General features: G+C 39.3%; 3 protein-coding genes across 5 annotated transcripts; all 3 read left to right on the forward strand.

Moving 5' to 3' along the window:
* Positions 1-855, forward strand: LOC135632520 (ethylene-responsive transcription factor ESR2-like). Its single transcript, XM_065141135.1, has one exon. It carries the CDS (start codon positions 1-3, stop codon positions 853-855), a length of 855 nt encoding a protein of 284 aa, XP_064997207.1.
* A 4,873-nt stretch (positions 856-5,728) lies between these two features.
* LOC135584413 (uncharacterized) lies at positions 5,729-14,149 on the forward strand. 2 transcript variants are annotated; one of them, XM_065144678.1, is made up of 3 exons: positions 5,729-5,964; positions 10,519-10,682; positions 13,097-14,149. In XM_065144678.1, the coding sequence occupies exons 1-2, from the start codon at positions 5,827-5,829 to the stop codon at positions 10,669-10,671; spliced, it is 291 nt and encodes a 96-aa protein (XP_065000750.1). In that variant the 5' UTR covers positions 5,729-5,826; the 3' UTR covers positions 10,672-10,682; positions 13,097-14,149. The 2 variants fall into 2 exon arrangements, with proteins under 2 accessions (XP_065000750.1, XP_065000749.1); XM_065144677.1 differs by lacking the exon at positions 13,097-14,149 and adding an exon at positions 11,190-11,524.
* Positions 14,150-14,855: 706 nt separating this feature from the next.
* Positions 14,856-18,166, forward strand: LOC135634302 (protein PAL OF QUIRKY-like). Of its 2 annotated transcripts, XR_010495289.1 has the most exons (3): positions 14,856-15,236; positions 15,325-15,790; positions 16,234-18,166. XR_010495289.1 is itself a non-coding variant. In XM_065144676.1 (2 exons), the coding sequence occupies exons 1-2, from the start codon at positions 15,017-15,019 to the stop codon at positions 15,738-15,740; spliced, it is 636 nt and encodes a 211-aa protein (XP_065000748.1). In that variant the 5' UTR covers positions 14,856-15,016; the 3' UTR covers positions 15,741-15,925. The 2 variants fall into 2 exon arrangements, 1 of the variants encoding a protein (XP_065000748.1); XM_065144676.1 differs by lacking the exon at positions 16,234-18,166 and having other exon boundaries at positions 15,325-15,925.

An 18,166-nucleotide genomic window follows, 5' to 3' on the forward strand; every position in this document is an offset into this window, starting at 1 on the left:
ATGGAAGAAGATCACAGTAGTAGCAGTCATGGACATAATAGAAACCGCAGCAGCACTGCTGGTAGTGGCAAGAGGGGAAGGGCGACCAAGGACGGCGCGCGGTACCGCGGGGTTCGGTGCCGGCCCTGGGGGCGGTACGCGGCGGAGATCCGCGACCCGCAGTCGAAGGAGCGGCGATGGCTCGGCACCTTCGACACCGCCGAGCAGGCCGCCTACGCCTACGACGTCGCCGCCCGCGCGATGCGGGGGCCCAAGGCACGGACGAACTTCTACTATCCTCCAACCACCGCCGCGCGACCACGGGCCGCCGCGGTTGGTTGTGTACTCCGCTGCCCCGACGTTCCCCACCTGCACTCGCCCATCGACCCTCTTCTCCTTCGCAGCCTCATCAGCCACTCTTCGTCTTCTTTGCACCACAAACCACCTTGTTGTCCTTGTCGTTCTTCTCTCTCGAGCTGCTCTGCTCCTCCTCCTCCTGTGACCGACCCTCCTACTTGTGGCGCCGCTGGTCTTTGTGGAATTGCCTCCTATCCTGATTCCATTAATGCGTCCTTTACGGCTGCTTCTTCGTCAGACCAGTCCATACTGGTTCAGTCTTCTTCCGTGGCGGAAGTCCCCAACCAATTCGCCGACGACTGCGACTTCTTCCGCAAAGAGCCACCCGAATCCGGGCTCCTGCAGGAGATCGTAAATGGCTTCAGCTCTCAGCAACAAAGCATGCATAACAGGAGCCATCAGATGCCATCGAAGCAAGAGGAGAAGATGTTTGATTCCGATACCTTCCCGACGATCTCTCAGGGCCTCTTGGAGGACGTCTTCGGTGTGTTCTCTGCTAAGTTACACAAAGCTGCTTAAAGGTGTGCTCATGCAGCGCCGTCATGCCATCGGTTTCAGCCTTGAGATGCTGATTTCTCTCAAGACTCAGAACCGAGTCTCGTTTTGCTTTGAAGTGTTGGATTGGGTTTAGTTTGAGCCATTTGCTGACAATGAACAATTCAAGAATGCCCAAATCTCATGGTTTAGATCAGCAAAGTAGATTAAGAATAATTAGAACAGAGAAATAAAGAGTGTCACAATATATCCATTGATGTCAGATGTAAGAACTCATCAACCTCCGACCTCTTCATGCATTAAACTTCGTGACGTGTGATCAATTCAAACTTGTAGATTGCATCTTCTGTGTTACATTCTGAATGATGATGATTAATTATATCAAATTGGACATCAACTCAATCCAAATGTTTAACTCAGACTCATCCTATCCTTAATAATATAAGAATATTTTCTTGGTAAATAAGAGAAGATACTGAAAATATTATGTGTGTGAGATGAAAAAAGATGAACTAAAATATTAGTCTCATATGACTATCATTTTTTCCCTCATGGATTTTCTTTGCCTAATTCATACATGAGATATTTTCTTTTTTTGATGTGGTAAAGTTTGATTAGCTTCTTCTTTTGTTTTGAGAATAATTTAGCAGTTGAAGTTTAACCCAAATCCTTTGATTACAGAATTGCCACTTTTTGATTGTTATAGAACCATCTTCACAGTTTGATTTCATGTTAGTTACTACTTAAGCCAATAGATGAGAGAATTATTATTGATACATCAACACACACATATATATACACACATTCATCAATGAAGTTGATGATTGACAAATGAAGATTTATCAAAGACAAGTGGAAAAGCTTTCTTAAGAAAATAAAAAATACTTGATATTTACAAAAGGTAAAAAATATAGTGAAAACCCAAACTGAATTAATCAATTTTGGGTTAATGATCATAAACAATCAAAGAGAATTTGGTTTCCACAACACCAAACAAAATCAAACATATTACTCTTTAGAATTTTAAGAAAGACTTGTACTCATTTTGCTAAGGTGTCAATCACAAGCCTTATTGTTGATTTCTTAGTCTAAATAAGGATAAAAAATCTTAAATTAAAATCAATTAGAGGATATATCTGAACAATAGAAAGTTATGCAAAGCTAGCTTCTTCCCATTTGTATGTAGATGTTCTTTAATTATTTTTTAATATATTGTTATTAGAGAATAATTCAATTTGATTTTAGATCATCTCATGTGGAAATATCATATCTGACTAAGTGATATTTTTTCAAACTACATTAGGATTTGATTTGATAAGTGATATGGGAATTATAAATGATATCTAAATTAGTCCAACTCGATTCAAAGTTACATGTGCAAAAGGTTTGTTGTCAATATACTAACTTGCATAAAGACGGAGGTTGATTAGAACGTTCGACGAGATCCCTTCGATACTAAAATTAGTTTTGAGTTAGAAAGTAGAATCATAGATAAACAATAACTAATAAGATATTCCTTCCTTAATTATTTATCCTAGTTTAGGTGCTTGTTGGCATGATCGAGATCCCTTCGATTTTTCTTTCTTTTAGATTGTTCTCTAATGCAACACAAAACTCAAGAGAAAGAGAAATGAATAACAAAGAGAACGTCAAATTAGGGATAAATCAAACAATCTAATATTAGCCATATAATTATAACTAATTAACTATTAATGACAATGATAGGATGTTCATATTTGGAGGGATATATACTAATATATTAAAATTTTAAATGGCAAATATACCATTCCCAAAGTGTGAAAGGACATATATGTAAGCATCCCTTCATCACTCTTTCCATCTACAACACAAGCAGTGGGAGATGAAGCATACTCCATTTCTTGTGATGAGGTATTGCCTTGTGAAGGTCATTTAGGCTTTTCTCTATAGCATTGACCTCATGCATGTCATAAGTAATGTCCATCACATGTATATATATATATATATATATATATATATATATATAGCCATGCAGATTCTACTGCACAGAAAGCCACCCTAATTGGCTCCATTTGAACTGTGGCCTCATGGAAGGGTGAGAGCTAAAGTTGCACGGCTTTGAGGGTGCCATTACCTTTTTACAGCACCAAAACCTGCCCTTTCCTTTGCCGAGACAGCCCCACCATTGCCTCTCACCACCGCCATCACTCTCTTCCTTCTCGCCAAAGGCAAAAAAGAGTCGCATGCATGCGTGCCCTTTTGATAATAAAGCTCTCTGTGAGAACGCCTGCAAAGCAATGCTCGGAGTGGTATTGCATTAGGATAAAAGCTGAGAGACCACCAGTCTCCTCTTTTCCTTCTCTCTTCCTCTCCTCACCTCCCTCGCAACTATATATACATGCATATGATCCTTCTGCGTCGCCATGGCTGCTTGTGCTTGCTTTGCTTCCGCGGCAGGAGGAGTCGTCGTGCTTGTCATCGATAAAGGTGGAGGTTCTGTGACCTAAGTTTGGGCAACGCTGCTTCTTCTGATGTGTGGGGGAATCAAGCACACTGGTCCGATGGTTTTCATTACTGTTTCCTCTTCTTCTTTTTGGAGTAGTTATCCACTTGAGTTAGTCTTGTAATGTCGACTACATATAAGGAGTAGACAATGGTGATTGCCTTGGTTTCTGCTTCAGTGACAGCATAATGAATCTTTGATGAATCATTGTTCATTCTCTTCTGCCATACAGTTTTGTAGAGATTGGTAGCTGGCAGCATCATCTATCTATCACTTGGAAAGAAGATATATTGTTCAGTTCTTAGCTCCATGCATGTATCATCTTATTCTCATCTGAATGATGCGTAGATAAATCTCCACAGGCTGAAGCGTTAGTCTTATGGTTGAGTTTGCATAAGAATCAAGCAAGAGTTGAACACCTGAAACCAAAGGATGGAAAGCAGTAGGACAAGAGTTGTATCCAATCATTCAGACATTGAAGTAGTAGGACTGAGAAGCTGAGAGAACACATACAAGTTTTGAGATATTTTTCCTGTTTCTCTCTCCAACAATGTCAAGTTTGCTGCCAGTGATCATGCATGCTTTCTACTAATTGGAGTTCCAACCATGGCAACAGATTTATCTTCTATTACTTTATTCTTCTAGCCATCTTGAAGCCTGAGAAACCTGATGCTTCTGATGTTTCTATGATTGAATCCATCTTCCTTCTTTGTGATGATATATCAAATATTTATAATAATTGGATTATTGTCTGTTAAAGTAGTAATCTTCTTTTTGCATTTTTGATAGAAATGTACATATTAACCTTTGATGTTCACCTGATTGGAAGATGAGTATGCTGCGAACAAGACTTGTTCTTGTTCTTTGTTGTGTTCATACGGCTGGAATACAAGCTCTAGTATGGATTGCAGTGTCTAAATTCCAGCTGAGACCCATAACTATGAGATCATTACTCAAAAGACTACTATCTGCAAGAACTAGCAGCCTACTTAGCAACCTGGTGATCAAATTCTGCAAGCAAGGATCATCATGCAGAGTATGATTTCTTCAAAAGAACAACCTTTAGTTTTGTTTCTGCAAGTAGGCCGGCAACTCTCTTTACTGTGAAGATAGTTGGGGACATGAATGCTTGAAAGGCAAGAACACCCTTCTCTCTCTCTCTCTCTCTCTCAATGGCAAGAAGTACACCGAGGAGCACAGGCACAAACTTTAGTATTGTTATCACATGCTACTCGGAGGGACCAACCTAGTCCGGCCACTGTCTTCCTCCTCATCCTCCCCGCCTTCGCTTTTGCCAGGCAGCAACTGATGCAGTGACTCTTCACCATTGACGTTGGACGAGAGGAATTGATGGTGGACCGGAAGCCAAAGGGACCATCAAAGTGCATGCCATCACACCTCTCTCTCTCTCTCTCTCTCTCTCTCTCTCTCTTCTGTCAGTTGTATGATTAATGCTTCAGAACAGTTTGAACCGGCCAGGACTGATCATGCCTGCCTCCCTCGATTCATCAAGAACAGTTTGCTGGGTATAATGCGACAGCAAGCGCACTCGTAGGATGCATGCCGAGGTCAAGCCATTGCAAGCTAACATCAACGCATAGAATACTTTGGATGCATGCATGCAGAGGCTTAAGAGCCAGCAAACGCACTATGTTCTCACAACATAGTAATTCCATTTATGACACGAGAAGAATTTCTGATCTCCTTAGCGCAATATCCGATCATTCAGTCCGATGTCTAAATTCTTAGCATAAGCCTTTTGTCGACACGTTGATCGATTCTCCGACCTAACATCCAATCTTTTGACATATTTACTCCGGCTCAATGTCTGATTCCTTTAATCGGTTTACCTTTTTTGATCAAAGTTAGTCCTACGTCACTTAAACATATATTAAATGACAAACATATCAATTAATTTTATCATCAAAATCCGATATTCAACATTTAATATCCTAGAGATCATATATCAGGCATGATGCTATCAAACCCATAAGATCCTGATGTTGGATACCACTGTAATAGAACAGTAAAAAGAAAGATTGCTTCAGAGGTTGACAGAGCTCTCATAATTTTCTTCTTTTTGACTCCTATTATGACACACATTTTGTGTTATGAGAATTTGAATGGTTTGATAATGTAAGAAATAATATGATTTTATTTCATCATCTTTCTTTAATATGTCAAACCTTTGTCAGATTAGAGTTAGGGCGGATCGAGCCATCAATAGAGTGATCATCACGTTGGCTTGGCTCTATTCGTGTGTAGCCTGCACAATGATTTGAATTCAATCGATTGTGAACCCGCGCGCAGCAACTTCTCGAATCACATCTTGATTGCACGAATTTTGTGGACCACGTGGCGTTCTCTTAAGGTAAAACGCGGGTGATCTGGGGAACCACGTTAATAATTAGGGCGCCACACCACCTGTGGAGTAGCATTCTGTCGGCATTCCCACTGTGTCCGCCGGAGATTGGAAAGGGGGCGGCGTCTTCCCTCCTCGTCGCAGACGAAGGATGCTGCAGTTCCCGGCGTTCATGCGGCAGCTCCCGTCGCCGCCGCTGATCCCTACCTCCACCCTGCTTCCCGTCGCTGCCCACGCCCAAAGCGACGAGGACTCCCTCGCCGTCTTGGAGTCCGAGCTCGAAGAGAAGGTATGGCTATTCATCCCCTTGCCTTTCTCCGACCCTCCACTCGCTCGCCGTGGTCCTCTCATGCTTCTCTTAACTAGGGTTTCTTATGTGGACTCTGAATAAAAAAGAGGAGGAATCATGTGAAGCGTATAACTTGGTTATCTCGATTGATTATTTCCTCCTGCGAAATGGGATATCATGCACCTTCTTCGTGACTTTGTATTTACTGCGCTCGATGGATGTTTAAGATGTGGATAGAATCACAAGCCGTGATTACGGCTTTTGTTTGAGAGTCATGTTCTTGTGTGGTTGGGAAAAGATCGGAGAAGCCGATATGATCATCGATAGATCCTATTTTGACCGGAGGAGTCAGAATTGGAGATGTAATTACACTTGATAATGGGTTATTATCCGTCATACTTGTTATCTGGAATAAAGCAAGAGTTATCTCTGGAAATTAAATTGAGAAAATAGAATAATATGCTAAATTTGTACTACCTTCTTTATGAATTTGAAATCCCTGCTTGATTATATTAGCTTTGTAGCTTTTTGAAGATAGAGAAAGCAATGGCATTTAAAGACAAATAAGAAGCATCAAACAAGTCTTGATTTAGAGGTGGACTAAGCAATCGAGGAATCCATCCAAAGCCACATAAAAGATTTTACACCTCGTCATCCTAGTAGTGGAGAATGAGGCAGTGCAGATGGCTTAAAGTGAAATGTGAAATTTGTGTAGTTGATTTACTGACCAAAACCTTTGGCTGGTCCTTGTATCCAAGGAAACTTTTGTTAACCCAGGTTGTGAATGGATGAATTGCCTAGGGTTTTAAATCTCATCAACAACCCAATCCATCACCAGCGTTAAATGGATAATTGTTTTTATGTGAGTCCTTTTTCATTCCAAACACAGGGTCCGTACTCTACCTTTGTTCTAGAGTACAAATCAGTTCATGTATTTTTTTCCTTGATAATATCTCTAAAATATAATTTTGATACTTGATTATTTAAAAGACAATAACCATATTTGGGTTTTTTTTTATTTTAAACATACAGAGGAAAAAAGCTGCATTGCAGACAGTGAGGTTGAATTCCTGTAGCCAAAAACTACATACTATACTCCAAGGGGTATGGTTATATACAGAAAAAATTCCTAATTCTTTAAATTATTTTCTGAGAAATCTAAAAACAATGACATATTTGCTAATTGATAAATAAAACTAAATCCATCCCTAGATCTTGGAGCTAATTAGTTGATCAGGCTGAGGGGCCTTTTCGTTTGTTTATAGAAATATCTGTCCATTTTTCTTAATTTTTAAGCTATTTCGATTGGGACAGCAATGTGACTTTGAGAGATCAAACTGGAGAAATACTTGTTAGGTGTGTTTGTTCTATCAATATGTTTGAGTATGCAGTTATAGCCATATGTTATTTGGAACTTCTACCACCTGCATATGGCCACTTTTTAAAACATTAATTGAAGATATAGTAGTAAGTAGACTGAAGAAATCATCTTCAGATAGAAAAAAGTTCTAACTGGAGAAATACTTGTTAGGTGTGTTTGTTCTATCAATATGTTTAGTATGCAGTTATAGCCATATGTTATTTGGAACTTCTACCACCTGCATACGGCTACTTTTTAAAACATTAATTGAAGATATAGTAGTAAGTAGACTGAAGAAATCATCTTCAGAAAGAAAAAAGTTCTAACTGGAGAAATACTTGTTAGGTGTGTTTGTTTTATCAATATGTTTGAGTATGCAGTTATAGCCATATGTTATTTGGAACTTCTACCACCTGCATACGGCTACTTTTTAAAACATTAATTGAAGATATAGTAGTAAGTAGACTGAAGAAATCATCTTCAGAAAGAAAAAAAGTTCTACATATACTGGAAATATTAGTCATTGGGAGCGTAAAGCATTTGTCAAGTGTTCTGAGTACTATATGCTTGCTGTGTGCCCATTAGATTAAAAAAATTCTTTACAAGATAGTTACAAGTTTGGCTACACTTATTAATATAGTTGCCACCATCTCCTTCTTCCTATCACATCGCCAAGGTTGCCACCTCCCCATCATGTTGCCATGGCTGCTATCCCCCATTGCATTGCCATGGCTGCCTCCCAGTTTCATCGCCGTCACCACCTCCTTCGCCTCTATGCTTTTTATTCCCCTGCCTTCTCCTCCACCTCCTCTTCCTCCTTCACCTTATCGTCTTCCTCCTCTCCCATCTCCTCATCAGCATGGGGACCGGGCTTAAGGTCACTGAACTGACCAGCATGATAATTGTTGAACTGGTAGTTGTGGGCATAAGAAAACTGGATTTGGATTTGGATTTGGAATTGATCAACTAATACCATTATATGGTACATTAGTATATGATTGTTGGTTAGAAGATAATGTTTTATTATTTTCTTTCCCATCTGAGTTCCTCGTGTTTTTTAATATTTGAGCAGTTTGTTTTTGTATTTTTTTTTGGCTAAAAGTAAAAAATTCTATTACTTAGAAAGTCTAGTACAAAATTCTCCTCGGATATCCAACCAGATTAAGTCAAAACAATCTGAGGGCCACTCTCCCCTCGAAAGAAAGGTGGTTTCTGAAAGTCTAGAAAGATTGGCCAACCAATTGACCTCCCGATTGCCCTGCCTATAAACATGTGTAATATCACATTCTTCAAATTTCTCCAACAAAGGACTTGATATCAACAATGGCATTCTGAAGAACCCAAGGTATAGTTGAGTTTTGTTGAATCAATTGTATGATGCATTCAGAATCTGATTCTATAATGATATGTCTGATGCCATCTCGTGAATCCTTCTTCAGACCTTCGATTCCGTTAAGAGGCCATCACAATTTAGTTTAAACTATCCTAAACAAGGTTTTATCCATTGAATTTTTATATGACTTTTCTCTTGAGTAGGCTCATTAGGTTTATGGGCTTCATCATTATCTATGACACATGCAATGATTTTATGTAAAAGACGAGTTGGGTTCATTGGATTAGTGTGATTATAGAGGATCTCATTCATGATTTTCCATAACCACCATAAACTTGTGGCAATAATAGATTGTAAGGTGTTGGCAGCATGCATATGTAGGTTTGCACCTTCATATAACTACTGACCTTCATGCTGGTTTTCAAAAAAGAGGAAATGAATGGCCATGTATTGTTGAAGAATTAGCCAAAGAGAAAAGAAAGCGTACATGAAAGAAACAATATAGTATAGCTTCCGGGGTAGATTCACAAAGAGAACAAAGGAAGTTATTACAAATTCAGAAAAATGTAGAATAGATTCCGGGGTAGATCCACAAAGAGAACAAAGGAAGTTATTACAAATTCCAAGTCGAGCAAGTTTGTTGGACATTGGGAGGCGACGGTGCAGGTGCGAAAGTTTCTAACAAAAGTATTTAGTACAAGGCAAGACTGGAAGCTTCTACAAATGATGGCACCCATCGCCATTGTCCACATATTTACCTGAGAGCTTGCACCATTTCTTGTTTACTTGTCGAAGAGAATCGAGTTCACCCTGGAAAGTAAGCTAACATCACTCCTTCGCCCGGAAAGTCAAAGAATAGAATTGAGGAACCCCTTGTTGCTTGAAAATAAAGAAATTCAAGAGATACACATATAGAATTGAGTAAAAACACACTAGAAACTAGAATATTGAATAGAATTTAGTGCACAACTTGTAGAAGCACAGTAATAACACTCCGAAACTAACGCACAACGGCTAACGCACCTTACTGGAGTTTCCAAGGGAAAAGCAAGAAGTTATAAACCGATTTGGTGGAAGCAATGCCTCTCTGGTTTCTGAAATAAAAAATGATAACATGGGTGAAGAGATAAATCAATGTTACAAATTCTATTTGTCAATATTGAACCAAAAGCAGTATCCTTGGTCTCATTGGCCATTGTTTGTAAAACTTGAAACATTACAGTTATTTAAAAATTCATTACAAATAATAAATGTAGTCTTACAAGAGTGTTTTTGTCATGCTTAACAAAGTTATACTGAACTTGTGGTCAGATTTTGTGATAATCTAAATATAGTGAAGACTGTCTTATAGTAAAAAGAATATTTTATTTTTTGCTGTTGCATATCTTGTGTTATTTTGTGGAGATGTTATTTCTAAGAGTATTTCTGTGGTTAACTGTTTGCTGAAATTTTGATTGCCTATTTGCCAACAGTAGTACCAAATAATGCATTCAATTTCTAGAGACAATTGTTTCCTGTTTATAGGAAAAATGATTAGTCCTTGATGTTGACATGGCATGAGGTCCATAACGATGAGAAAATAGACTACTCGTCAGGGCACTAATTGTTGAAAGTTGAAACATACGAAACAACACAATTAGCATTCCTGGTTGCCTTTGCCACTGAGTAGATTGTTAGAAAAAGAACCAAGCTATCTTGTTCCTTGTTTTCTTTATTTGTAGTATTTTTTTTACTCAAATGACCTTTTATATGTTGGTGTTGCTGATCTTATCTGAATTATGAAAACCGCTTATAACCTTTACTGTGTGGCTGAATCCTTTTGTCAGTTTGTGTGATCCATTTACGGTTGCCTTACCTGCAGTGGAGTGAAATCAGAAAGACAAACAGTAACCTGCCTGTGATGGGGAGAAAAATTGTTGATAGCAAGGAGGAACTCGATGCTGGTGCAGAAGATGATGATGTCGACAATGTTGGGGAGTCTGAGGGTGATGAGTTTGAGCAAGAAACTGGTTGATGTATTCCAAGGTATGCAGTTCCCTTTGTGCATCCTCTTGATAGTCTTCACAATTTCTAATTATCGTATTCTATATGCTTGATCATTTGGCCGTTCTGCTTTTCTCAATGTACTTTGGAATTTTGTCAAATGTTGTTTGCATATTTTCTAATTTATGAATTGTTTCCACTTAAGGATTTTGTTAACTTTGATCTTGGTCAATTGATCTACCGTTGTCTGCATGGTAAGGCACATGTCGAGCTGATGCTGGTCATGTTGCTTTAACAGATATGCATATGTTTTAAACATGAAGCCAGATTCATTTTTCTATATAAATCAGTCTTAGACTCAAATCAAAGAATATCTGAATCCGAGTTAATTGGGTTGGGTTGGTGAAGGTACCCCAAAAATAAAAAGACAAGACTTGTTATTTGCCTATAGATTGATGATAGAGAAGCCATCTTCATCCTATTTCTGATACTTATTTTTGTATCAAAATCCGATTAAAGAGTACCTGACTGTGACTCCCTACCATGCAGAGGGTGTCATCCTGATCCGCATACAGCCCAAAGGATATAATTGAATGGTGGGTCAGCTATTGCGGAGGAGATTCTCATTTGATAGGGCACTTCTTTGGATAAGGGTTGGTAGCCGAATCAAGTTTTGTTTACTTGTGTCATATAGGAATGCGATTAGGTTCCTCTACTCTTTGCTTTTCCTTGAAATAGTTTTGTTGCCCGTACATACTGGACTTTTGAACCCATACTCTGCACCACGCTATGGCTTGGAGATCAAGCATAGGATTGGTAGCTGTAACTGCTGATATCATTAATAGCTTTCCAAAAAGCACAGAAAGATTTCAGTATCGATCTCATGAACTTTCTCCATTGTTGGATTCCTTTTGGTTGGTGGAATGGATTTCCTTCAGAGATCCGAAGTTCGATGGTGCAGCGTTTGCAATCTGCACTGGAGCTTTCTCATGCCCATGTGGAATCAATTAGGTCACTTCCATCATTCCATGGCCTCCTAACTTGAGTCAGTGATCAACCTAGCTTTTGTACTGTATATATAAAAAGATATAGAGCATCTGAACCTTAGTGGGCATACTATTCGAAGGGCCCATGGCCATGTGGTAAGCTTTAAATATCGAATGAATCTGGCCTCCAAGTAGAAGCTTGAGTGATATTTTGATACTCCAACAAAAAATGAACGGAAAACCCCTTGTTTTTGCATGTTTTATCCTTTCATATCTTGGAAATAGCACAGTTTTGCCCCTCTAAATTCTAATATAGCATATATATTCAATATTTAGATATTAAGAATATATCTCTTTGTTCAAGTCTTGTTCATCATTTGGTGATCTACATTTGTATCTCTAGTACTGATCACCAAATCATATAAAAAAATCTTATAATTACTGTCCTATATTACATCAAGTTGCACCCTTTAATCTCATAAACTTGTGAGTATAAAATTTTGTATATAAAGTGAAGGGAGACTAATAATTTTAGGGTAGGTCAAAATAACAATTGGGAGGAATAAAAAATAAAAAAAAAAACTAGGTAATTTTTTTGGGAATCTTATTGATTCCAGGATATTCCCTTCTTGCTTGCAACTTGGTGGTCCTTTCCCTGGAGATTTGAGCCAGAGGAAGCCCCATGTGCAAGCAACTTGATGAACTCTCCACCAGAAGAGAAGAAAAGGACTATAAATAATAACTATTGTGGACCTACCAATCCCATGGGATGAGAGGAGTCAGAGTGCTCCAGGAATCAAGATGAGTAAGCCACAAGCCTAAATCACTGTATAAATATAATTCCTTTTCCACCCTAATTAAACTTAGAGATAGTAGATGCGTTACATCAGCCAAAATAGTTCCTCGGTCATATGAGCATTTATGATGATTTGCTTGTTAATTAATGTCAAAATTCTGTACATAAAGTGGTGTACATTGATTATGGACTTCTTTGTCTGACCATGAAATCACATTATGTATTGTGCTGGGAAACTTTCAAGTTCTCACAAGAATTTGGTTAGAACAAAGATTTTCCTGAAAATAAATATTGATGTGGTGTCCAGGGAAGCCAACAAGTGTATTCACTTGTTGACTTCATAGAAGTTCCCAAAATCTGGAGGCACTGAGGATGTATTCGTTTTGTACAGTGATAGAAATTATTTTTTCTTGGAAAAAAAAGAACTTTAGAGGAATTGGAAAATGATTTAAAGTTGGGTAGAAAAAAAAGATTTCCCTGAAAATAAGTATGAGCCCAAAGGTATAGGAATTATCATATTACTTGAATTTGGATTCGATTAACTGTCTTGCATTTGAACTTTAAACACAAAATTCGACTCATTGCTATTTCTCTATCTTAGATGTATAAATCCGATTTTAGTGAGTCGTACATATTTACGAGTTGATGTGGTGAATGAGTGGATTTCGATTCAGAGCCACAGTGCACTCGTCCGGTCCAGCAACACATCATAAAGCATGGGAACGAAGTGGACAACAGACTGTGTCCTCCGTAACACCAGCAGTCTGCGCCATGGACATGTCACGTGGCGTAGGACGGGAAGAGCCACAGGCATCGGTGCCTGCATCTGGCAGGGGGATGTGATATCTCGGACGGTCGGGCAGTAACATCTGGCCCACCTGCCGGCCCAACCTGACGCGTCGCACGGGTGAAGCCCCACCACCGCCAACCGGGATAAGGAGATAAGAGGCCACGGTGCTCTCCGCACCTCAAAATAAACTAAAGGACACCATAAAATACATAAGAGGCAAACACTAAAGAGGGAGGAAAAAAAAAAAGGGGGGGGGGGATAAAGGAAGACTGGCACGCAATTGGTCGGATCCTAAGAAGAAGGAAAGGAGATAACGTTGGCAGTAGGCTTCTGTATGCCACCACGATCTCCATCTTCCATGGTAGAAGGCGGCCAAACAACCGGAGGTGACCCCATGGATTCCTGATCACATGATGGCCGGTCGATTCTTGTTCACATGGTGGTCTGTGGAGTGTTCTGGATTAAGTGATCTCCTCGCTGTTACGATGTCCTCGACGAATATTACCTCTAGAGCGTTCTTCCTTTCGTAATGATTACTTACACGTGGCTTGTGCTCATTGACTGGGTCGCATGTCCGGACGATCAAACGTATATAGTGTTCATTGACTGTAAACACTTACCACACTAATTTATTTCCCAATTTTTAGACTTAAATCCCGGTTGATATTTTCATTTCCTCGGTGTTTGGTAGATGGGAAGGCCAACATGTATATTTCAAATCAAAATAAAACGACCGGTAATGAAGAGGGAAGACAGCTGCCAGAGGAATCTGTGAACCTAAAGTAACCCCTACTTGAGTTCTGCCAAATGGAATCTCTGACCTTTCCCAAGTCTTGGCTTGTTTTCTTGTGAACGATACCAATCTTTCTTCCATGAATATTTCATTACAAAACCTATTTAAATTTATATATGGAGAGAGAGAGAGAGAGAGAGAGAGAGAGAGAGAGGGGGGAAAAAAACGAATTGTAGAATCTTTGTAAAAAGAAAGAAAAGAAAGGATTGGTCCGACGCAAAGGCAAATAGACAGCCTGGTCCACGCCGTAAGATATGACCAAAGCAAGGCTGGGGGGCGTTTGGGACAGTATGACAACCACATAAAACCCATTTGATCTCTCTGTCAGGGGGCCTACTGCGTGACCCTTTGCCGTCGTTTCCCTCGCGGCCCAAATAATATCCGCAGTCCTTTTACCATTTACTAGTGGATGAATGGCTGCTGCTGCCTTAAACGTCAAGACTACTTTTGATATTTTTCTTTCAATTAACCCTCGACATCACTTAGTTTTTAAATTTGTTTCCTTAATTGAGTGTTTTTTTAAATATAAATAATTTTATTATATCATATTTAAATTCAAATCTGAGATATATCATTTTATATAATAATATATTATATTTTATTTAAAATATTTGATGTTAATTATTGTTATAAGTTGTAAAATAAAAAAAATTCCAGATAAATTTTAGTGAAAATTAAATATGTGAAGGTGTTGATTTTTATTTTAAAATCTGTGAGCTAAAATGCTTTATTTCTCTTTTTTTTTTAATTACCGGGATAAATATTAAAAAACCAAACGCAAATAAATCCTCTATTAACTTTGCGTACTACGCTTCGCCTTCCCTTCCGTCCTATAAATGAAGGGACGAGGGTGCCGAAGTTAAGGCTTGAAGCCGCCTCCAAAGCACTTCATCCTCTCTTCCCTCGTCCTCCCTCTCTTCTCTTACCTGCCAATAGAATCACCTTATAACGAGTAAACAGAACAAGGAAGAGTGAGGCAAGCGAAGAGGGGAAGTGGAAGCGTACAAGGCAATGGTGGGCGCCTTGTCATCGTCCTCCTCCTCGTGCGCCTCCTTCGGCTCCTTCGAGGAGGACGTACCCGCCGCCGCCAAGCCCTCCCCCGGCGCCGCTTCCGTCAAGTTCCTCTGCAGCTACGGCGGCAGGATCCTCCCCCGCTACCCCGATGGCAAGCTCCGCTATGTCGGCGGCGACACCCGCGTTCTCTCCGTCGACCGATCTGTCCCCTTCTCAGGTGCTCCCTCCCTCCCTTTGTTCCTTGTTTCGTTTACGATCGCGAGGAGAAGAGATGTGAGAACGGGTGGGGTTTGGATGGTGGACAGAGTTGCGGGAGAAGATGAGGGAGCTGTGCGGGTGGGGCGCGGTGAGCGTCCGGTGCCAGCTGCCGACGGAGGACCTCGACGCCCTCGTCTCCGTCAAGTCCGACGAGGACCTCACCAACGTGGTGGAGGAGTACGATCTCGCCGGGCGCGAGAAGATCCGGGCCTTTCTGTTCCCCCCCTCCAACAAAGGCGGCGGCGAGAGCCCTACCCATCGGGCCACGCCGATCTCGGTGGCGGTGCCCGCTGAGCGCTGCGTCCACCAGATCTCCGCGCCGGCGAGGCCCGCCGGCCGGTTCGAGAAGCCCCCCGCCGCCGGGGATCTTCGCCACCACGGACACCACCACCACCTCCACGGCCGTCATGCGGCCCCCAGGCCGTGCAACTACCTCGTGCACCACGGAAGCCACTGGCAATGATACAATCACCACCACCACCATCGCCAGTGTTTTTGGGCGAAGAACTCGAGGTAAAGCAATGGAACGAAACAGAGATTGATCTTTGTGAACTGACGACGACGGACTGTATCAATCTCGCTTGTCTTCAATACAATAAATCTATTGAAAAATAAATAAAAAAAAACCACAAAAAACCCTTAACAAGAGTTCTTGATCTATTCTTCTTCTTCTTCTGCTGCTGCCGTTGCTGTGTGACTCGCCTTCGTTTCGTGTTCCTTCCTCCCCATTCGATCGAGTCGCACGTGTGTCCTCTTCATTCAAAACAGTCTCGCACGTGTGTGTTCCGTCAGGTCTCCGTCTTCCTCGTCTCTCCTTGGTCGCGTTTATTATGTTCTTTTGTCACATTTCGTGTCCGTTAGCTCCGTTTGTTTATCGTCAGCTGAAACGTTTCTTTTGCTCATTCCTATTCGTTAATATGCTACTGATTCCTTTTTCCTTTGTCTTCACGTCGCAGGTTACTTTACGGCGGAGGGAACCCTTTTCTTCAGGGGACCGAATAATTTTTTATCAGGAAATACAAAGAAAATCTAATTATTATTATTTTATGAAGATAAAAATATACAAATTCTTCATATTTTATTTTTTTTCTACAACATTCTTACCCAATTGGGCCTCTTTTTTTTTGTGTTCATCCTAAGTTAAGTTGATGAAACCAATATTTTTGGATATATATATATATATATACATATATAATTTTTTCGATAGTTTTCATTATTTTTACAAGCTTTGATGTGGTTTAAAACTCTTTTTTCATAGTTTTAGCTGGAAAATCTTTTGCAACTTTTTGTTCTTTCTAGTTCATGATTGCTAGTGAATGAGCAGAGATCCCTTGACCAGTGTGCCAAGTTCTCATCTTTTTTGGCCTTTTCCACTCCTTACAAGGTGGGAAGAGATGGTGAGATGTGATATGGACTTTTAGTTCCGATTGAGGCCAAGCCTGCCTAAGCTTAGATATGTTAAATCAACTCTTGTGCTGCTAAATGACTTAAACCTCCAACTCAAGTTTGATCCGACCTTTAATATATATGTAAATTGGAATATATATGTCTTGACCTTCTTGGAATTTTTGTTTTTGTGATTGTTCTTTTTGACATTTCAAATTTTAGTCTATCTTTGTTTCAAGTTTTTGTTTTTTCAATAATGCTTTAAATAATGATGATATTTTGGGTTAGTGAGTGAGTTGAATTGGTCAGACTATCATATATGATGGTTGGATACAAATGCCACTCAAGATATTAGTTGAAGCTAATACATGACAATCTTACTCTTTTTTGTCCTTGACAAAACAAGATTAATCTCTAACCTCTTTTTTTTTTCTCTCTATCTGGTACATCAGAACAATTTCCAATATTTTTACACATCAATATCTAATTGTTCTTTCTCTTCCCATGAGCTGCACATATTTTTATGGTATCATAAACACATTTCATAATGACTCTTTCAAGTTTTCTGAAGCTTTCATCTCAATTTCCCATTCTAAAAGCAATTTTAGACAGTCTTTTGATTTATTATTTTTTTCATCTGATTTTTTAGTTGTCACCATTAGTATCCTCTTTGTTTTTTATGATTGTCAATATTAGAGGAGAAATCTAAGAGACACTAATTTAATTTATTCATCACTATTCTTCCTATTTTTCAAATCTAATCTCACCTACTTCAAGATTTGTTAACTATCAACCTTTAGAAATAATGTGTATAAATAGGCATATGTAATATGCATTGGTATGTCTGCAAGCTTAAGAGAAATAAATAGGAACATGCATGCAAATGAATCAAAGTGTCTTGATCAAATGCATGGTGGAAAGATTACATTCCCTTAGGATCAAACATCATATGCTCAAAATAGGCAAATGTTTATCCACTATGTTTGAATCATGAAATCACCCTCTTTTAGGCATTGGATTCCTTTTCTAATATTTTTTTGTTTTTACAATTATTAAGGGAATCCTATCATCATCTTCTATTCTTATGATATCTGCTATCCATAATCCTTTGTAGAAAGTTGATATTGGATTCACTATATATTGTGTATCATATTTATTAAAGCAAAATCAAAGTGATCTCGAGAGAAAAAAGAAACTAAATTTTGATAGGAGAGGACAAACTAAATTTAATACTAAGATATTACTTGTTACCTTGGGTGGGTGAATTCAATCAGATAAAAGAACATCTAAGATAAGATAGCATTCATTAACGTCTCAAGCTCTCCAACTATCGCATTGGTAGAAGCCTCGATTCATAATACTGTATAAATGATGACAAAAAGGATATTCATAGTATGTTGTACGAATGATGACAAAGAGGATAAGGGTTTAGACTCTATTGAAAAGGATAATGGAGGAGAAATTATGGTGAAGATGGGGAATGAGAAATCTTTATTCTTCTAA

This window comes from Musa acuminata, chromosome BXJ3-3, assembly GCF_036884655.1.
Source record: "Musa acuminata AAA Group cultivar baxijiao chromosome BXJ3-3, Cavendish_Baxijiao_AAA, whole genome shotgun sequence".
Taxonomy (NCBI): domain Eukaryota; kingdom Viridiplantae; phylum Streptophyta; class Magnoliopsida; order Zingiberales; family Musaceae; genus Musa; species Musa acuminata.